The sequence below is a fragment of the Macrotis lagotis genome, chromosome 1 (assembly GCF_037893015.1).
Source record: "Macrotis lagotis isolate mMagLag1 chromosome 1, bilby.v1.9.chrom.fasta, whole genome shotgun sequence".
Lineage (NCBI taxonomy): Eukaryota > Metazoa > Chordata > Mammalia > Peramelemorphia > Peramelidae > Macrotis > Macrotis lagotis.
This window is the reverse complement of record NC_133658.1, coordinates 404,003,013-404,026,072: the sequence shown is the minus strand read 5'-3', so window position 1 is coordinate 404,026,072 and position 23,060 is coordinate 404,003,013. Positions and strand designations below refer to the sequence as shown.

General features: G+C 37.5%; 1 protein-coding gene across 1 annotated transcript in view; it reads left to right on the top strand.

Moving 5' to 3' along the window:
* Positions 1–23,060, top strand: part of SH3RF2 (SH3 domain containing ring finger 2) — a 166,039-nt gene that overhangs the window by 127,951 nt on the left and 15,028 nt on the right. The window contains exons 8-10 of the mRNA XM_074212696.1: positions 8,954–9,186; positions 13,912–14,270; positions 22,556–22,865. Of these exons, the coding sequence (XP_074068797.1) occupies positions 8,954–9,186; positions 13,912–14,270; positions 22,556–22,831 (868 nt within the window). The 3' untranslated portion in view covers positions 22,832–22,865. The remainder of the gene's footprint in view (positions 1–8,953; positions 9,187–13,911; positions 14,271–22,555; positions 22,866–23,060) is intronic.

Here is a 23,060-nt window from a genome sequence, read left to right as displayed (position 1 = left end):
TAGTGCAGTGGCTAAAGCACCGACCCTGGAGTCAGGAGTACCTGAGTTCAAAATCCGGTCTCAGACACTTAATAATTACCTAGCTGTGTGGCCTTGGGCAAGCCACTTAACCCCATTTGCCTTGCAAAAGACCTAAAAAAAAAAAAAGATTGGTCATTTCCCAATATTGTTGTTGACGTGTACATTGTTCTCCTGGTTCTGCTCCCTTTGCTCAGCAGCAGATGCTGTAATTCATTCCATGCTTCTCTGGAGTCTGACCATTTATTGTTTCTTGTAGAAAAATAGTATTCCATAATATTTATGTAACATGTTTATCCATTCCCCAATTGATGAACATCCCCTCAATTTCCAATTCTTTGCCATTACAAAAAGAGCTGCTATGAATATTTCAGAACATATGGGACTTTTCCCATTATTTACAATTTCTTCTGAATATAAGACTAAAATTGAAATTGTTGGATCAAAGGGTATGATCAGTTTTATTGCTCTTGGGGCACAGTTCCACTTTGCTCTCTAGAAATATTAGATCCATTCACAACTCCACCAGCAATGCATTAAAGTCCCAATCCTCCCATGACCTCTCCAGCATTGATCATTTTCCCTTTTTGTCATCTTAGCCAATCTGATAGGTGTGAGATGATACCTCAGTTGTTTTAACTTGCATTTCTCTAATTAATAATGATTTGGAGCATTTTTCTTATGATTACATATAGCATTAATTTCTTCATTTGAAAACTGTTTATTCATATCCTTTGACTATTTATCAATGGGAAATGATTTATAACCTTATAAATTTGATGCAATTCTCAGTATATTTTAGAAATGAGACTTTTATTAGAACTCCTAGTTGTGAAGATTGTTTCCCAGCTTTCTTCTTTCCTTCTAATTTTGGCAGTATTGATTTTATTAGTGTAAAAACTTTTGACCTTAATATAGTCAAAATCATTCATTTTGCAATTTATAATGTACTCTATTTCTTGTTTGGTCATAAATTTGTCCCCTTTCCATAAATCTGATAGATAATTTCTTGGTCTACTTATCTGTGGTATCACACTTTATGTCTAAATCCTGTACCCATTTTGACCTTATTTTGGTATAGTGGGTAAAATGTGGGTCTCTGAATAGTTTTTGCCATACTATTTTCCAGTTTTCCCAACAATTTTTGTCAAATATAATTCTCGGGGCTGCTAGGTGGCATGGTGGATAAAGCACCCTCTTTGGAGTCAGGAGTACCTGGGTTCAAATCTGGTCTCAGACACTTAATAATTACCTAGCTGTGTGGCCTTGGGCAAGCCACTTAACCCCATTTGCCCTGCCAAAAATCTAAAAACAAAGAACAAAAAAATATATATAATTCTCATTTCATAGACAAAGAAATTGAAACTCAGAGGAGTCAAATAATAATGATAATAATTAAAGTAATGGTAATTATCAAGAAATGATAATCACATAGTTGATAAACGTGGAAAGTGGGATGTAAAGGTTAATCTTCCTGCTCGAGTTATAATCACACTGCTTCCCCAAAACATATTGAGAAATTTCCCATCCAGGGCCCTAGCTAGAGTTTCCAGAAACTCATACTCTTTCTTCTAAGTCAAGGGCGGGGGGGGGATTCTCTCTCCCAAGCTTTCCTCTGGGGTTATCCCATTTTGAAATTTTTTTTTCTTGAAACAGACACAGATTTCACTGACCCAGCCACCTGATCTCCCTATGAAAGATTTGGGTGCACACCCATGCTTCAAGCTTCATGAAGAGTATTAAGAACCTCTTCTAGACAATAGGGATGATTGAAAGGCTCTGTATACACACACACACACACACACACACACACACACACCCCTACCTCCCAGTCTGACTCCATTTTCCCTCTCCAAAGAATCCCAATTCCTTTATTCTTGAGAACTTTAGTCAGAAAACTTTAGTCAAGAAACTGGCAAAAGGGTAGGGAGGCACCCCCAAGGTCATTATAACACATCAAAGATCTCTTTATGACATACCACAGGGTCACACCTTCCCAAGAAAATATAATCCTACAGTCCTCTGTTCCTTTGCCAAATCACTTATTGGAATACTGGGTTCAAAAGTTTAGAGAGTCAGTGACTGGGAGAGAGACCATTCAGAGAAGGACAAGGATGATGGTAAGGGAAGAGAGATCTGAAAATTGTGTCATAAATAAAGAAAGTGGGAAACACCAGAGATGTTTGGGGAAGAAATATTATGGGGCAAAACATGAATTCTATTTTCAAATATTCAAAGCTTGTCATTTGGAAGAGTAAATTAGACATGCCCCATGGGGCTCCAAAGGGCAGAATTCTAGAACCAACTGAAAGTTGAAATAGAACAAGGCTAACTTTAGCATAAAATAAAATGTACTCTCTAAAATTGTCCCACAATGGGTTGGGCTTCTCTGTGAGGTAATGAGGTCTCTAATGCTGAAAATATTTAAAGAGAGGCTAAATTGGGCCACTGTCAAAGATAGTGTAGAGATAACAGGGGAAAACCTCAGCTTCTTTGGTGAAGCCATCTAATGTACCTGCTCAATGACTAAGAACACCAAAGAAGGACCTAATTGCTGTAGCATAAGGCTGAAAAGCTAATAAACAGCAGAACTTATCCTAAACTCCCCCTACTAAGTAGGTCTTTAAAACTAAGGTGTTAGTTTACATATTGACATTAATCCAAGATCCTTTATTCTGTCAGCAAAGAACCACAGGTGCTAGAGGCAAGATTCAATTCCAATTAATTTAAGAGGTGCTTGGAATTTTTTTCTTGCTTTTTTGACTTTCTTTCTGTGTAGGGTTGTTCTTTTAGGCATTTATTGAATTCACCTCCAGAAATGACAGCATGTCACGAGTAGATAAAGGGAAGTTTCAGCTCCACAAAGATCTAATAAACCACTTTGAACCTTATATAAGTCTTGCTTCCAACCTGTAAATGACAGTTACCATTTTCCTGGGTTTTCAGAGATGTCCTGCTATAGCCACTGTTTTTTTCACTTATGGGCATGAATGAGTAAGAAGACCAAGGCATGATCCTTAAATCCCTTCCAGAATAAAATGATTTTGGAGATTGTCCTCTGAGTGATTGGAGCACCAGCTGTTTTCCAGGTGTTAGACAGGTTGGTGCTTCATTCACCTAAGCTGCCTAAATGCAAAATGAGCCACCTCAGCTCAAGGTCTTGAACATAGGTAACAGATGTAAACTTTTCCCATCTGGAAACAGATAATATCTGCCCTTAACTAATATTTCCAATATGGAAAAAAAAGTTATTCCTTTCACTCTTCAGGGCTCAATAATGCCATCCTTCATTATTAAAGATGTCTATATTCGTCCCCTATGAGAAGCTTACATACTTTGAGTTGAATTGATTGGAAGGTGTTTTTCCAAGAGTAAGGAAAGGTTTATATGTACCCATCTGTGCTTCCACTGAGCCTTTCATGTGATCAAGGACAGGAATATTCAGAAAGGTTGAACCAGGATTAAGAGTCTGTGACTACAGACTAAACAAAGATAACCAGTCACACAGTGTTGATCTCATTAGTACCAATTCTATAGAAACTGTAGATTTACTGCAAGCAGGATTTCATATTAACTATAAATTAGAGGATCTTGAGTGCTAATACAGTGGGCAGAATGAACTGGAAACTCTTCTTATCTGGAAAAATCAAAGACCAAGGATCAGCAAGCCACAGCTGGGTACTCTGGTCCTCAGTCTCCTTATCTGTAAAATGAGGTAGACTAGTGGTCTTTTCAGCACAAACATTTTGTGGTCTATGATTTATGTTTCTGTGCCAGATGTTTGCATATTATCTATTTTCCATGCCAGGTTTATGTCTCTCACTAAGCCACTACCTATTCAGTTGCTAAGGCTACCTTACCCTGTCTGTCATTGGCTTATGCCCAGTTGAAACAGGTGGGTTTTGTTTTCTCCTGTGCTCAGTACCTAATAAGCAATGCAAAAATTTTGCCAGAACCTAACCATCCCTATCCTTTCTTGTACCACCTCTGGGGAATACCATATCAAAGGTCTGTCCTTGAGCAATAATATTTTTGGCATTTCTTCTGTCTGATGGACAAAGCACAGAACTGTTCCCATCTTAGGGGCAGAGAATTGGGAGGTGCTGTGGGCTGAGGTCATAAGCAACTTCACAATCGTAGCTAAGAGAATCGACCCAACATCCCAGAAACTAAATGTCCTTGAATAAGGGATCAACCTCCTTTGCCTATATAATCTCATCTTCTGCAAAACAAGATCTTACATAATATGTGCCTGTCTGGGGTGCTTTAGGTATTCATTAATAAATGTTTGCAAAGTGCTTTCATAGGGTTTTTTCCCCCCCTTAAACACTGGATAAGTGCTGAACAGCAGGATAATGAAGTGATTTGTTTGCTAAAGAATATAGAAGCAATTGGCACTGGCCATGGGACCAAGGCTCCTGGAATTCCTAGTGTCTGGGCCAACCTGAACTCAGAAAAATGAGACCACACCCAAAGGGCAATTCTCAAGTAAGGAAGAGACAGGTTGAACTATTGTGGGACTGGTAGTCTTTGTGTTGAATCCCTCTTTAGTTTGCCAATTCATTTTTTCAGAGTCAGGGGAGCTAGGTGGTTCAGTAGATAGAGCATTGGGGCTGCTGTCAGCCTCAAGATATTTCTAAGCTGTGTGACCCTTTCTGAGTAAATCACTTAATCCTTGGTTTGTCAGTTTCCTCACCTCTAAAATGGGAATGTTAATTATAAAACCTACTTTCCAGGGTTTTTGTGAGAATCAAATAAAATAATAATTGTAAAAGTTCTTAACACAGTGCCCAGAATGCCTAGTTAACACTCATGTAAATGTTATATTATTTTTTATTATTATCATGTCAAAGAACAGTTGATTCCTTATTCCTTATGGCCTAGTATAGTAGTATCCCACTTGGCTTGACAGTGGGTATGCTGCTCCATTGCTGGTGATTTTTCTTGTTCTCCCCCACTTCTATAAATCTCATGATATGTGTAGCCTGACTTCCAGTCATCAGATAGCCCTGAACCTTCTTCCTCACTGATAAGCTCAGTCCGTAAAACAATAACCAGTTTGAAGACCACTGAGAAAGAAAAGTCCCCTTGGGCCCCAGGCACTAGGTGCGTATCCATGGTAGCTGGCACTGACCATAATGAAGTGATGCCTCAATTATCTTGATAAAAACACTGACCCATTATTAATCTATAAATCACCCTCTCAAGTAAAAGAAAAAGAAAGAATCCCAGAAAAGAAGGCTGGGGAGTCCTTTGAAAAGGCTTTAGAAAGAATTTATCCTTGCCTAGTGGATTAGTAAAGGTAATTTAATCGTAATGACACACTGAATGATGGGACTACTTCAGGGAAACTTCTGTTGGATCAGTTAGGTTTAAAGAGTGCACAACCTGATTTCTCTCTCACTACATTCAACTTAGATCAATGTATAGCATGAAAACAACGAAGAGATTAACAGACTGTCTTCTATGGCGAGTGGGGGAAGGGAAAAATTGTAATATTCAAAAATAAATAAATAATTTTTTTTAGGTTTTTTTGCAAGGTAAACAGGGTTAAGTGGCTTGCCCAAGGCCACACAGCTAGGTAATTATTAAGTGTCTGAGGTTGGATTTGAACTCAGATACTCCTGACTCCAGGGCCGGTGCTCTATCCACTGGCCACCTAGGTGCCCCTATAAATTTTTTTAAAAAGAGAGTACAGAGCCTTCTCCAGAAGCAGCCTCAAAGTCTTTGGTGGTATTCTGCTCTCCACTGTCTGAAAAAAGGAGTGTTTGGGAGTACTTTGGATCTGAGTAGAAAATAAAATAAACCTTAGCATCTAGGCCTCTATTGTACAGTGGTTTGATGAAATGTTGGTTCAACACTGCCAGCATCTATTAAAAAAAAAAACTTATTGAACACCTATGGTATTTGGGTCACTTATATACCCCAATATTGTTAATCCTCTCAGCAATCCAGTAATGGATTTTTTTTTATTTTGGAGATAAAAGCTCCCAAATTGACTTTAACAAGGAGGGTGGCATGTGATCCATTCAATTCATTTCCTCCTTCCTGATTGATCCCACACCCACCTTGGGTTGATCAGGTCATGGACTTCAATTTGGAAAACACTAGCCTAAGGTACTGAAGAGTCTTGAAAAGGATTATACAGTCTGTACTCATTGAAAAGGATTATACAGTCTGTACTCATTAAAGATGGGACTTGAGCTCACATTGTTTTTATCCTAAACAGCAATCTAGATCTATCCTGCCACAGTGTTTTTCATACAACCATTAGGCTTTTAATAAATGTATATTGAGTGAGTAAGTGAAATTCCTTGAGGGTAGCTCCACTCACAAATGGATATCCCATCTCTGACACCAAGTAACCCCAGGGTAAATTACTCAGAATTTCCAATTCCTAGTTTTCTCTACCTTAAAAACTGAGATTATAATACCCTCAAGGGTACCCCTCAGAGGAGAAGGGTGAATAAAAGCCCTTTCTTCCCCATTCTTTTTAATTTGGGTAGAACTGAGTAAATCAATGAAAAGGCATGGATAGTTGTATTCTGTGCTGAAAACTTATTGTTGTTGTTAAATTGTGTCTGACTCTTCATGACCTTGTAGACTGTTGCACACCAATACTGTTCATGGTTTTCTTAGCAAAGATACTGGAGTGTTCTGCCATTTCCCTTTCCAGTGGAAAGTGGAAGTGACTTTTCAGTGGATTCAGGCAAACAGAAGTTAAGTGACTGACATGTCTAAGATCACATTGGACCTCAGGCCTTCTTGACTCCAAGCCCTGTGCTCTATCCACTGAGCCATCTGGCTGTCTCTACATTGCAAATATCATTACATTATCATCTCCCAACCCTACGCTTTTTGCCAATTTCCCTATTTTTATCAAAAGTACCATCATGGGGCAGCTAGGTCGTCTAGTGGATAGAGCACCAGCCCTGGAGTCAGGAGGACCTGAGTTCAAATCCAGCCTCAGACACTTAATAATTGCCTAGCTGTGTGACCTTGTGCAAGTCACTTACCCCATTGCCTTAAATAAATAAAATTTAAAAAAAAATTTTTAAGCACCATTATCCTTCTTGCCAGTTATCCAGAATGGCAACCTTCATATTATCTTTCATTCCTTACTTTCCCTTAACTAAAAACTTCTAGTTTTTACCTTTGAATTTCTCACATATATTCCTTTCTCTCTATTCATTTGGAGACTACCCTAGTTCAGTCAAGGCCCTCACCACCTCTTCACTGGAAAATTACAATAGCCTCCTAAAATTAGTCTCCCTGTCTCAATTGCTACCTTTCTCCAGTCCCTCCACATAGCTGCCAAGGAGATTTTCCTAAGGCACAGGTATGATCATATTCAGTTCCTGGCTCAATAAATCCCCAATAGCTCCTCAGGATCAAATATTATTTCACTTTTATCCTTTATTTCCATTTTTGTGTATATTTTATAATGCACATAATTTTATTCTTACAGCACTATATTATGTCATTCATAAACAAGCAAATGCAAACATATTGGTGTTGATCAGATTTTTTACTGATAGGGGTTCATAATCAAAAAAGTTTGGAGACCACCAGCCTGGGCAACTCTCAAAGACTTTATTGTGGATCAGATGCTGATTTGCAACAAACAAAGGATTTTCCTCTACAGGAATTCTTTTTTGCCAGTGAAATCACAGGGGAATGGTGAAAACAAAATAAGTGGATATTTTCAGTGTATTTCTGATCCTATCAAGAAAAACGGGTTTCTACTATCAAAGATGTTACAATTGAGGTTTTTCAGGCTCATAATAAAAAAAATTAATTTTTTAAAAAAGAGATTACAATCATTTAGGTGGTGCAGTGAGTGTATAGAGCACCAGTCCTAGAGTCAGGAGTACCTGAGTTCAAATCGGCTTCAGACACTTCATAATTACCTAGCTGTGTGGCCTTGGGCAAGCCACTTAACCCCATTTGCCTTGTAAAAACCTAAAAAAAAAAAAAAAAGTACTACAACCAAGGCATCAGTGAGATATAATGGAAAGAACACTGGAATCAGAAAGACCTAAATTCAAATCCTGCCTCATATCCCTACTAGCTGTGTAACCTTGAGCAAGCTACCTTATCCTGTTTCCTCATCTACAAAATGGAATAATAGTGGCACCTACTTTTCAGGACTATTGTAAGGATCAGATGAAATAGCAAATGTAAAGTACTTTGCAAATCTTATGGCACTAGATAAATGAATCAGATATATAAATACACTGAGCAAGAAATGATTGTTTAAGCTCTTCACTCAAATGTCTAGAATAACTAGCAAGGGATTGATTAAAATGGGGCAGAAGAAGGATGGTAAAATAACAGTTCTACTTCTACAAGTGGACTTGAAAATGAGAAACAGACTTACATGAAAGTCACTCCAGTAGCAGTCTGGGGTGCTTAGAGATACCTTGCCTTAATCTAGTTGTTTGTGACCTGGTTTTGGATAATTAAATATATAGTCTGTGGGTTGAAGAATGGGTAAGAGACAAAAGTACTTAAAAGTTACTACTTTTAGAGCGCAAGACACTTGACTAATTAAACATTGGTAAATAAAGTATTGGACTTGTATTTTAGGAAAATGTTAGTTCAAATACTGCCTTAGTCACTTAACTAGCTACGTGAACCTGGGCAAATTGCTTAAATTAATTTACTCATCTGTAAAATAATAATAGTACCTACTGCATTTTATTGTGAGCTTCTTAAGAACAGGGACTGATTTTTGCCTTTTTTCCTACCTGACTAGTAGACATTTAACAATACAATCTTGTTAATAACTTCATAGGGATGCTGAAAAGGAACAAAAGAGATAATATATGAAATACTTTGCAAAACTTAAATTGTTAGAGAAATGTTAATTACTATTGTTTGATTATTATTGTAAAATTCTCTTTTTTTTTTCCTTTAAAAATATATCTACCAGGAAGACATCCGGTTTTCCAGATTCCAGGAATCCTCCTCTCTATGCCACTTGGACATTATCCACCTCTTCAGTTTCATCCCAAGGGAGTATCTCAGATAATGAACTCCAACAAGGCCATCACTTTAAATCAGTCTTTGTGCCAACAGCTGTAGTCAACCCAGTAAGAAACATAGGTGGGCCAGGAGCCTTTGGACAAACTTCTCTTCGGAAAGTACGGAACAGCATGAGAAAAAGTAAGTGATAAGATAGAACTGCAGTTCTTAAACATTTTTGGTCTCAGAATATACCTTTCCACTCTCAAAAATTATTGAGGACTCTCCAAAGAACTATTCTTTATGTACATTATAAACATTGATGGTTATTGAATTAGGGAATAAAACTTATAAATTTTTAAAATATTAATTCATTTAAAAACAATAATTCTGTTACATGTTAAAAAAAACATTGTTCAATTTTAAAAATAACTATATTCAAAAAATAGTGAGAAGAGTAGCATTATTTGACCCTTTTTCAAATCTCTTTAAAAGTCTGGCTTAATAGAAGACAGTTGGATTCTTATATCTGCTTCTTTATTTAGTTTGTCGCTGTATGTTGTTTTTGATTAAACTATATGAAGAAAATATGGACTCAGAGACTTGGAATAAGAAAAGAAGTATTTTAATAGACAAATAACATGTTAGTTTTTAACCTCAAAGACCCCTTAAAAGGTCTTGGGGACCCCAAGAGGTCCAAGGATACCATATTTTGAGAAAACCCTGATGTTGAGGAACAGTTGTCCTAAACTAAGAGATATGGGTAAAATTGCTTTTAAGTTATGACTTAAAAACATTTTTCAAAATAAGAGGTGTGGTATTTAACCGAACCACTGAATATATTTTGCCTCAGAAAAACTCATTTGAGTTGTTAGTTGGATTTGGTTTTTGTTTGCTTGTTTTGTAGCTATCTAGCCTGGGTCAAATATCATACAATATTAAGTAAGAGCAGTGGTATGCTGTAAATGTCTAAAAACCAGCTATATAATTGATAACTTTTTATGAGTACAAGTGTTAGATTTTGTGATATTTGATCCAGTCTAAATATCTTCAAAAAATAAAAACAGGACCAGCAAGGTGACACATAGAGTACCAACCCTGGAGTCAGGAGGAACTGAATTCAAATATGATCTCAGACACTTCATAATTATCTAGCTATGTGATCTTAATACTTCCATTACCTTGCAAAAACCACAAAAAAAATAAAAAAGAAAACCCCACCACTAATCTAGTGCACACACACACACACACACACACACACACACACACACTGATGCCAGCAACTTTGAGTTTAATCTACATTATTACATTTTCTCCTTTACTTTCTCAAGTCAATCAACAGAACAATAAATCAAACCCTAATTTGTAGTAGCTGTCAATTTCTTAAATGTGCATGCTCACACTGAAAACTTGACAATCAATTTTTGAGAAATTCTTAGAACTGATTTCAGACATCCCCAGGACTCTTCTGGATGACCCTCAGTGACGGTTATTCCATTAGTTTTTCAAATCAAGGATCTGAAACCTTCCATAAGTTTGAACTTATATGTTATGTTGGCCTGCCAAATGCCATGAATACTACCTTTTCTGCCTCTGTCTAGATAAGAAAAGGTTGAGATGTAGCAGAACAAACAGGTTAGTTCAATAAACTGAAGTCTATTGTGAACTTTAGGGGTTGAGATCTTTAGTCTCCCTGACAGCCAGACTCTTTCCTTATGTTGGATTCTTTGGTCTTCTATAGATTTAGGGAGAAGATCCTAGAACAATTATAATTCAGAAATGTAACTATTCCATCTAGTTTTAAAATGGGCCTTTGGAATCCCCACTGATTGGTTAAATATGAAGATGCGATAGAATTAACTGTCCAGAGCAAGCAGGGGTTTTACTTTCCTATGAATCTGGGAATTATATTCTAGCAGACCCCAAAAGAGCATTTCACCCTTAAAACATTTCAGCTAAATAATGACAGCCTATCCATTGTGTAAACATGTGTAATGTTGAGATATTAATAGCATATGGATACAGAGAATTTTTCATCCCCTTGGGCAATCAGCATATTTTAAAATTCTTCCTCTGTCTTCTTCTTTCTGGTCCTCTAATTTCCCTGATGCTCTGTTTCTTTTTTGTTGTTTTTTTTAAATCTTTAAAATTTTGTAAAATATCTAAACATGGAATTTTAGGGCTTACAGACATTAATTTGATAAGTACAAATTTTAATTTTTTACTGTAAAATAACAATTTAAAAGAAATACTTTGGATCAGAAGGAACTGAACCTCCAAGTTTTTGCTTTTCTGGCTCTTAAAAAATTGAATTGTCAATCCCCTGAGCATGAAAATGGCCAGAAAACTGAATTCAATTGGGAGGTGATGAAAGGAAGGTGAAATAAATGTATATATGATAACTAGTTCACTCACAAAAGCTGAGAGCATCATTGGTATTTAGTCACTAGACAATTTCTGGGAGTTCTCAGAAGTAAACCCTGGACTCCCCCATTCAGTTGGCAAAATGAAATGACTCAAGCCTCATTGAGGACCTTGAGGAGCCAGTATATTTTAAAGTTACTATAATAAAAATAAAAAGTACACTTCTCCCATTAGAATGAATACCTTTAGGCCTGTGTGAATTGTAAAGTAAGCACTCCTCCTTTCTCTTTGGCAGAACTCCATCTTACTAGGTGGATAGAGCACTAGCTATATACTACAGTAGATAGAGCACTGGCCTTGGAGTCAATAGGACAGGAGTTCAAATCCAAACTTAGACACTTGTGACTTTCTAGCCTTGCATTCAGGGCCATCTCCTGTCTTCCTAATTCATATCTGGCCCTTGGACCCAGATGGCTTTGAAGGAGAAAGTAAGACTGGTGACTTAGCACAGTCCCACCTCACTCAAATCCAATTTATGTGCTTGTCATGACATCACCTCCCTGATGTCATGATCTTAAAGAATAAAGGGGGGAGGTGGCTAGGTGGCGCAGTGGATAAAGCACTGGCCCTGGAGTCAGGAGTACCTAGGTTCAAATCCAGTCTCAGACACTTAATGATTACCTAGCCATGTGGCCTTGGGCAAGCCACTTAACCCCATTGCCTTGCAAAAAAAAAAAAAACCTTAAAAAAAAGAATGAAGAACAAACTTGCACAAGATTATCATAGAATATGAAAATAAATAAACCATTAAAAAAAGAAAAAAAATTAAGGGCAAACATCATCATCATCATGGCAGAACTCAATGTTTTCAGTTTCCAAAACACCTTGATATGATCCTTTGTTGTTGTTCATTGACTCTAACTCTTTGTGACCCCTATGGACCTGTTCATAGAGTTTTCTTGGTAAAGATATTGGAATGGTGCAATGGATAGAGCACCTGCCCTGGAGTCAGGAAGATCTGAGTTCGAAACTGGCCTCACAATACTTAATACTTACTTAGTTGTGTGACCTTGGGCCAGTCACTTAAACCCATTGCCTTGCAAAAATTTTCAAAAAAGAAAAATACTGGAATGGTTTGCATTTCCATCTGCAATGTGTTCCCATTTTACAACTGAAGAATTGAAGCAATAGGGGGATAAGTGACTAGCCCAGTGTCACACAACTAGCAAAATGTCTAAGACTAGAATTGATCTTGGATTTTCCTGACTCCAGGCCTGGTGCTCTTAGCCTTTGCAGTACCTAGCTGCCATAATGTGATCCTAATATCTCCCAAATCCCTATTTACATCTTCCTCTCCACCAGAAAGAATGCCTTCTGATATTGTCACTGTATATCTCTGGTCAAAGGAGTCTCTCATTCTTATTATCATAATGATATGTCTCAAAAGCCAAATGGGAGGGGAAGGAGGGAGAAGAGAAAGAATTCAGGTTTTGTACAAGGTCATCTTGACCTGCCTATTTAATCTCTTGGCCTCTCATTTCCTCATCTGTAAAATGAGGGGGTTGGGCTACATGACTTCTAAGGGCTCTTCTAGTACTAAATACTGTGATCTTATGATTTCAGACCCTATGTGGCTAGCCTACTTGTTGCTATCAGCAGCAGCAATTAACTGCTCAGAGTTCTACAGCTGATACAATAGAAAAGAGCATTAAATTTGAAGTCACAGAGGAACTGGAATCAGATTTCTATTTCTGCCATATATGACATCAGTTAATCTCCCTGGGCCTCTCATCTGTTAGATAAAAAAATATATATACTTGTGTTGTGTTGAATCGTTTGTGTCTAACTCTCTGAGACTCCATTTGGGGTTTTCTTGGCAAAATACTGGAATGGTTTGCCATTTCCTTCTCTAGTTCATTTTCAGATGAGGAAACTGAGACAAACAGGGTTAGTTGACTTATCACTTAACTTTAGAAAACTTTAGAAAAAGTCCCTTCTAGCTAAATCATTTTATCCTCTGTAGGTCTCATCGTGGTTTAATTCCCTAATTTGGGAGGGGCATCTATAAAGTAGAATGGATAGAATACTACACCTGTAGTCAGGATCACCTCTTCCTGAGTTCAAATTTGGTATCAGATACTAGCTGTGTGATGCTGGGCAAGTCATTTAAGCCTGTTTGTCTAAGTTTCTCATCCATAAAATGAACTGGAGAAAGAAAATGGCAAACCACTCCGGTATCTTTGCCAAGAAAACCCCAAAATGGTGTCATGAAGAGTTGGACACAACTGAAATGACAGAACAACAAAATATAGGCCTCATTACGGCCCAATTTCCTAATTTGAGAAATAATATCAGTATCTAAAAAATATACTGTCTGTGTTAGATATAAAAATGGAATGTGAGCATAGACTTTTGAGTTATCTTGAGAGTATGCATATGATTCAGATTGGAAAAGCACTGCAATATTCCAGGATGTTGCAGACTATTGTTAACTTGTGATAAGAATTCTATACTTGATCCTGACAAAAGCAAAATTTATGTATAAATTATTTTGCTTTCCAGATGGATCACTTCAGAGACCATCCCTTTCTGGGGCCCTAAACCCCATTGTTGGCTCACTTCGGCGGACCCCAACTGTTTCAGTTCGAACCCATCCATTCCCATCTTATAAGTCAAAATCAGCCCCTCCACTCCCTTCTGCCACTGTAATTGAGGTTGGTACAAGACCTTCTTCAACCAGTGAGCCTACCTTCATCTTTGGAAGCAGAGGCACCAACAGCAGGATCCATTCAGCTGCCAGCTCCATCATTGTGGAAACCAAAGAAACCCCAGTCAAAAGCGAACCTCCCATAAAGCCACCTGCATCGGCTCCACCGTCCATCCTAGTGAAACCAGAGAACTCCAAAGCTGGAACTGAAAAGGTAGGTGTGGGGCCCTCACAAGGAGAGGGATGTATCTTTCCTTTGGATTCAAAATTTTTCACTTAAAAAATATTCTAGCAGGGTCAACATTTGAATATCAACCAGAGATGACTATTTCAGAAGTTTGCTTTTAATATAACATGGTACATTGCTGCTTCCTGAATTAATCAATGCAGAATCACAGAGTTGGCAGTGACCTCACAAGCCAGCTTGTCCAATGTACCCAAGCAGGGATCCCCTTTTCATCATAACTTGCAAGTGGTCAATCTACCCTTTGCTTGAAGGCCTCCAGTGACAGAGAAGCCATAACCTCCTGAGAAAACCAATTCTGCTTTTGTATACTTCTGATCATGAGGAAGTTCTTCCTTTCATCCAGTCTAAATTTGATCTTTAGGGGGGAAATTGATTAATTGATCCTAGTTGCACTGTCTGGTTCTTAGGGAAACAAAGGTAATCCCTCTTCCTCCATGAGTTACTTGAAGACAGCTATCATGTTCCCCCTCCATCTTCTTTTCTTTAGGTATAGCTATAAATCAATACATATTTATTTAGCACCTTCTGAATGCCAGTCAGTAGATAACTTGAGATACAATTACAAAATTGATTTAGTCCTTGCCATGAAGGTGTATATATTTTATAAGGGAAATGCAGTGTGTTCACATATAAGTAAATCAAGATATATTAAAAAATACAGGGCTCCTCAGTGGTTCAGTGGATAGAACTTCGGCCCTGGAGACAGGAGGACCTGAGTTCAATCCAGCCTCGGATACTTACTAGATATGTGAGACCCTGAGCAAACTATCTAATCCTGATTGGCTTCTAAATAAAATAAAATAAAATAAAATAAAATAAAATAAATATACTGTAATGGGGAGAGGGAGGGGAAGCACTAACACTTGGAAGATCAGAAAAACTTCTTGGAAAAAAACTTGGAAAAATCAGAAAAGTCTTCTTGAAGAAAGAATGCTTGACCTGAGCCTTGAAGGATCCATGATATGGAGATGGAGAACGTCCCAGACACTGGGCTCAGCCATTGCAAAGGTCCAGAGGCAGGAGAGAAAAGATCATGCAAGAGAAGAACAAGGCGGTCAGTTTTAATGAAACAGAAATTGAATGAAGAGGAGTAACATTTAATAATGGAAAGAGTCAGATTGTGAAAGATTTTAAATGTCAAACTGTGAAGTTTTAATTTTGTCCTAAGGGTAATAGGAAGCCTCCAAAAATTCTTAATCAGAGAATAAAATGAGGAAACCTTCATTTTAGGAATATTAATTTGGCAGTTGTGTGTAGAGGAAGGAATCATTTTAGGAGCCTATTGCAATAGTCCAGCCAAGCAGTAATAAGGGCTTGCTTAAGGTTATGGTGGTGATAGGCATGAACTCAAAATCCTTCACCATATGTATTCCTCCATACTTCAAATTAGTCTGGTACATTGCACTAGAATTGAACACAATACACCAAATCAAGTCAGAGAACAGTGAAGAAGCTTTTTCCTCATTTTAATCATGTCCAACTTTTTGTAACCCCATTTGGAGTTTTCTTGGTAAAGATATTGGATTATTTTGCCATTTTTTTTCCTCTAACTCATTTTTACAGATAAAGAAAATGAAGCAAACAGGGTTAAGTAACTTTCACAGAGTCACACAGCTAGTAAGTGTCTGAGACCAGATTTGAAATCAGGGAAAAGGAGTCTTCCTTACTTCAGGCCTGGCACTCTATTTACTGTGCCACCTAGTTCCCCCTCCCCCAAAAAATGGTTTAGTTGTTTTCAGTCACATTTGACTCTTCATTACCCCATTTAGAATTTTTTTAGGAGGAAGCAGAAATATTGGAGGAGTCTGCCATTTCCTTCTCTAGATCATTTTTCAGATGAAGAAACTGAGGTCAATGGGGTTAAGTGACTTGCCCAGGACTATGCCCATAACAACTATCAGTGTCTGAGAGTAAATTTGAACTCATGTCTTATTAACCTATAGATCTGATACTTTATCCAGAAAAACTGATCTTCATAAGTAAAATGAATGAACAAGATAAATATCACCTTCTTAGAAGCAAGACTTTTTAAAAGGCAGGCTAAAAAATCACATTGTTGTCTGCCATATACTGTTGGTTCATATTAAGTGTATATTTCACTAAGCACCTAGATCTACTTTAAAAAATTCTATCTGGTTATACTTCTCCCATTTTATACTTGTAATACTGATTTTTTGAACGTGACTTTTAATAACTTTTAACTTATTTTAACTTATTTGATTTGATCCAGTGTTCTAACTTATCAGTCTTTCCAAATCCTAATTCTATCATCTTTTGTGTTAGCTATCATTCTCCAACTTTGTGCATGCTGAAAACTTGTTAAACTTGGCATCTATGCCTTTTCATTCAAATAATTTACCAAAACATCAAAAAAAACCAAAGGGGTAAGACCGATCCCTGGGTCACTCCACTGGAGACTTCTTTTCAAGCTGACATTAAGCCAATATTGACTACTCTATGAATCTGGTCATTAGATCATTTCTGAATTCATCTATAATTTTCCAGCATTCATCCTATGTCACTCTATCTTTTCTAAAAGAATACATCAAGAGATTTTATCAACTGTTTTGCTTAAATCTCAGTAAGATGTATTTCATAAGATATACAGAATTCCTCTGATCCCATTAATCTAATAATAGTGTCAAAAATGAAATAAAAGTACATTTATCATGCTCTTTTCATGATGAAGCCATCTTGACTTTTTGTGATGATTGCTTGCTTTTCCAAATGTTTAATTATCATCCTTTTAATAATTCATCTAGAATTTTCCAGGAATCAAAATATAAAGTTCACTGAGCTCTAATTTTTAATTTTTCCCCCTTTTTTAAAAATTAGAATACTTTTTAACCCTATTTTCCAATCCTATGAAAGTTTCACACAAATTTTCATTCACCATAGTTTTTTTTTTGTTTGTTTTTACAAGGCAATGGTGTTAGTGACTTGTCCAAGGTAGCAAGTGTCTGAGGTAAGATTTGAACTCAAGTCCTCTTGACTCCAGGACCAGTGCTCTATCCGCTGTGCCACCTAGCCACTCCTCACCATAGCTTTTTAAAGATCATTGACAATATAGCTGAGTAATCATATCCATCAGATTTTTTTTTTGTACCTAAGGAGACATCTGAACCAAAGGACTTGGACTCATCAAAAGTAGCTAACTGCTATCTTAAAAGATTCTTATTTAATCATGGGTAGTCATTCTCCATAAAAAAAGCCATATTTATAAAATATAGAAAGGAAATAAGACTAATCAGCTCTTTCCTCAGTTGTCACTGTCCTAGATAGATATATAGATACTATATAGAGCAATGTTCCAATCCCTTTTTTGACCCTTCTCTTATCCCCAATATAGTTTTTAAATTTTTTTTATTCTTAGATTTTTTTAACCAGTCTCAACTTTGACATTCCTAACATTCTTCGCACAGCATCATGCCATACTTTTATATTTATTTTCTATGATCTGCCCTTAAATCTGTCTTCTATGCTTGTCTTTTAAACATCTAACTTGGTTCCCTATGTATCACCATATCCTCAGTTAGTTACCTAAATTCTGAAAGAACTGAGATTTGGATTAAAGGTGATTCAGTCATCTCTGCTGTTTATGTAATCATAGGATGTTAAGATAAAAGAGTCCAAAGTTGTCATAAAAGTCTAGTCTATATTCCCTTATATTAAATATTAAGAAATTAAAACCCTAGGTCTCTCTTAATCCCCTGAAAAGTGCTCTTTTCATTAGCAATGAGAAGAGTTAACAATGACAACTCATATCTATAGGTTACAAAGTACAACCCTCATAACATTTCTGTAGTGATCCATGGTGGTGGAGAGAGGGTTGGGCCTGGAGTCAGGAAGACTCATCTTAATGAATTCAAATCTGGCCTCAGTCATTTGCTAGCTATGTAACCCTGGGCAAGTTGCTTAACCCGTTTGCTTCAGTTTCTCATCTGGAAAATGAGCTGGAAAATGAAATGACAAAACACTCCAGTATCTTTTGCCAAGAAAACCCCAAATGGAATCCTGAAGAGTCAGACATGATTGAAATGACTGAGCAACAACAAAAGTGGTACATGGTGCAAATATTATTCCAACTTTGCAAATGTGGATGGAGAGTCCCAATTGTCAGAATTAGGTCTCATACTCAGGCCTTAATTCTTGCCTTAAGTTCATCTGTACTGCACCATTTTCCTTTATTTGAGCTAGTAATGAGTAATAGCATATGCATATCAGACAGGCAAATAACAAGTGCTTTATAAGGTTGGAGGGATGCAATGCAAAATAAAAACATGGTTTCTGCCATCAGGAAGTTCATATGCTAATGGAGGTGACATGCCCAGAGAGAGAAAGACAGAGGGAGAGAGGGAGAGAGGGAGAGAGAGAGAGAGAGAGAGAGAGAGAGAGAGAGAGAAGGGAGGGAGGACAGAGAAGCAGAGAGACAGAGAGACAGAGAGAGAAAGAAGGAGGGAGAGGGGGAGAGAGACAGAGAAAACAGAGAGAATAGACAAATACATATATATGTATATACTAATAACTGGTAACTACATAAATGTGGTTATGTATTCAAGATAGGTACAGAGTAAATAAATAGAAGGCAGGCTCAGAAAGAAGACACTAGCAGCAGGGAGACCTGCAGAAAGTAGGAGCTGAAGAAAATCCTGAGAGAAGGCAGGAGATAGAATAGGAAATGAAGATTAGGAGGAAGGACATTCCAGGTCTGTAGGACAACCACTGCTAAGAAATGGAGTATCATGTATGAGGAGCAGCAAATAGGGGCCTGTTTAACTGGATTGTAGAATGTATGGAAATAGGTGATTATAAGACTGGAAAAATAAGAACAAGTCAGGTTCTCAGGAGACTATATTTTTCAGAATTCTCTCTGTGACATCTAGCACAAAGTATAGTGCCTGACACATGTAGTGTTGTTGTTCAGGCATTTCAATCATATCTGACTCTGTGACCCCATTTGGGGCTTTCTTTGCAACTATATTTGAATAGTTTGCCTTTTCCTTCTCCAGCTCATTTTACAGATGAGAAAACTGGGGCTAACAGGGTTTAGCGACTTGCTGAGGGACATACAGCTTGTGTGTCTGAGGTCAAATTTGAACTCAGAAAGATGAGACTTCCCTAACTATACTTTGCTCACTGTTCCACCTGGCTGCCTGGCCTGATACATACATATTCGTCCTTTAATAATGTTCAGTGATTGATTCCCTGGTTGATACATAATTTCCTCTGATCTTTACAACAAACCTGAGAGGTATCCTAAGGCAGCTATTATCTTCGTTTTATGGATAAGTTCACCAAGAAATAGAATTTAAGTGGTTTTGTCAAGGTCACATAAATAGTTAATGAGAGAGTTAGAACTAGAAACTAGGTCTGCTAGTCAAGAATTCTTTATCTGAACTTCTTAGAATTAGTTCATTTATTAAAGACAAATTATTTGTGCTCTCCTAATGTGCTTTCCTAATTTCCTAAATAATATGGAAGGTTGCATTACTATTTTTCAAGCTAATGGGGCCAGGATAATTTCTTGATCTCCTAGTAAATTTATATGAGAAAGATGCCTGCCAAAGTGTTATTTCAAGCAAAGTGACACACAAGCAAGTTTGTCTGCTTTGGAAGGTTATATTCTCTGGGCTAGGCAGGAGGCTATGATGGATAGTACTGGATTTGAAGTCAGGACAACCTGGGCTCAAATCCCAGTTTTAAAACTTACTAGCTGTGTAACTAACCATAGGTAAGTCCTTTAATCTCCCCAAGCCTCAATTTTTTCATCCATAAGTGGGGATGATAATGCTGCTGTGAGGCTCAAATGAGATATTATATGTAAAGCACTTTGTCTAAAGCACCAAATAAATTTCAATTATAATTGAGTATTTGATGAGTAGGAGGCTTGAGAGTAGCCTGTTCATCTGTTCACCTAGGTTAAGTGAGAAGTTGTGCCAAGGATACAGGAAAATCAGAATTTTATTCAATTTTGTTGCCAGAGTAACCTGTCTTGGGAATTAGCAGCTAAAATCTTAGTGGAGACATTTAAAGAATTGAACATGTGCAAAACACACTGTTCACTTCTGCTCTTTCCCAGCTGCCTGCTAACCTTGCCACCCATTCTTCAAGATCCAACTAGAGTACCACCTTTGCCATAAACCCTCCCTAGACTGCTATCTGAAGAGTCTTTAGTACTCTCTTCCTCCTCTGAAAAACTGCCTCATGAATTATAATATATATTATATATTAATTTTATATTAAATATTAGACAATTGTTTACAACTAGCCAGGCCCTGGCAGACAAATGACACCTGGCCATTAGCTACAGCCACTTCCCCTCAGACACTAGGATGTATATATGAAGGCAGGTCATGGTGGGGAGCGTAGACACACATTAAGTGCATAGTCATCCCTTCCACATCACAACTTTCCCATCTTAGTTTCCTTATAATTGGGGTTGGCATAAGAAATTAAATGGGAATTTGGAGGGAAGTTTTGAGGAAGCCCTGGATGTCACATGAAGGCCAGCAGATTACACAAAGCCAAATTTAACCAAACTTTACAATAAGATACTGTATGTAAACGCTCCACAAAAGGAAAATAAAAAACTCAGACATCTTTGGTATGAAAGGAGGGCCAAAACATTCTAACTTCTATTTTCCGTGTTGCAGGGGTGCCATATACCAAGCTCCACAATATGGAAAGGGTAATTGCACTATGTGTAAAATATTATGTTAAGTTCTCAAGACAATAAGAGAGACGTGGAGCTAGTACTCTCTAGAACTCACCATCTAATGGGAGACATAACACATATAGGAGATTCCAGGTGCAAGTTAATGCTCCATCTTCTTTGGAATCATTGCATTTCACAAAACTGCTAGTGAAGACTTAGTGTACCCACTCAGCTGTTCAATCCTGTGTAATAGAGTATATATTAAGAGTTTTTTAGTCTCTGATCCTGAAGAATTACACTCTAAATATGGAGATAATACAGCAGAGGGTTGGAGAGAGGATGGACCATGATTACTTATTAAGTCTGCCCAGAAGAGAGGGAAATTAATCAAAGTTCTAAAGGAAGAGAAGGACCCCAAAGGATAGAGATGAAGAGGATCTCACAGGATCGAGACAGAGTGACTGTGTACCTGAATGAACAGATAGGGAAAGAGAACAGAAGTCAAGAAATAGCTGGTAACCCAGTTGACTGGAATGTATTTTAAGCCAGGGACATCCTCAGCTGCACACAGCATCCACACTGAAAAATCAAGAATCCTTAATTTCTCCTCTTCATATGGGTTTGTTTCATCAAAGCAAAGATTTGTTTCAAACAAGTCAGAATTTCAAGATTTCAGTGAATCTAGAATGTAAGCTCCTTGAGGGGAAGAAGGCCCTGTTAAATTTTTGTCTTCAGTGGTACACTCTCCAGCAGTATGGATCCATTCTTATTTTATTTGAACCTTATCCATACCTTCACATAAATCCTCAGAAGAGGAATGATTCAATCAGTAAAAAAGTATTTATTAAGACTATGTGGCAGACCCTGGGAATACCAAGACCAAAGTGAAATTATCCTGGCCTTCAAGTAGCTTATATACTATTAGAGGATCCAGAGTTTACCTATAGGAATTTTAATATATTTCATGTATATTATTGCAGCACCAGGGCTGTCCATTCTGTGGTGTTCTCTCTCTCAATAAATGTCTGGCCCACATTTTCTGATCATTTAATCCCCAGATCAAGCAGTCTTCACAAGGGGGTTGTATTTCAGGAATATAGAAGGAATTTATGCTCAGGTGCAGGATGGAGTAATTGAATCTGAGGACTCTTACAATTTTGAGTTTGTTTTTTAAGATTTCAATTCCAAATGAAATTTTCTATTTAGAAAAGTTTTTACTAATAATTTTGTACTTTGGACTAATAGTATTTCCATGGACTGTTAAGGCTTGCAAGAGCACTCATTGACCAACCTGTTAGGTGTTTTTATTATCTCTATGTTACAGATGAGGAAACAGAGGCTCGGAAAAATTATTATACTCAAGGTCATAATTTTAACTCTACCAACTACCTCACACTACATCTATAGCATTCTACATGCTATACCATCTAGTTGCATCTTGCATGGGTGGGCAGAATAGAGGGGGTAGCACCCCAAGCAGAATGGACAACACCAACAAATCCTCAGGGACAGAATTGAACAGTTTGTTTACAGAGTTTCTATTTTGCTTAAATCTACTGCTCCTCCCAATAACATTTTGTTCTTTCTTTCACTGCAGCAAGTCAAAACCGTGAGATTTCAGAACTACAGCCCTCCTCCACCCAAACACCACAGCTTCCATTCTACCTCTGGAAAACCTGAGCCAGTGACAACCATCTCCAAGGGATCCCAGGAAGAGACAGGCCCTCTGTGCCAAGAGATGACAACCTTATTTGTCCATAGAAGTGGATCCCATTCTGGGCAGCAGACAGACCAGAGGAGAAAACCAAAGTATTCAAAGGCCATGACTCCAATACTCTCTTCCTCTAACATAGCCATCATACCCAGCAAGTGAATCTGTGATGTGGCTATTCCTAAAGCCAAATGAGGTGAATATTGCTTAAATATTCTGACTCCACTGTTTCTCCTGCCTATCTTTGTGGTCAGAGATTTACTTTAAGAAACTCATTCTGGTGGCTATGCAAGGGACAGATTAAAGTGGGAAGAGGCTTGAGGCAGGGGTCCCAAATAGAAGGTGGCTATCAGCAGTCCACCACAACTTGAAAATGGGTCATGGTGATTTT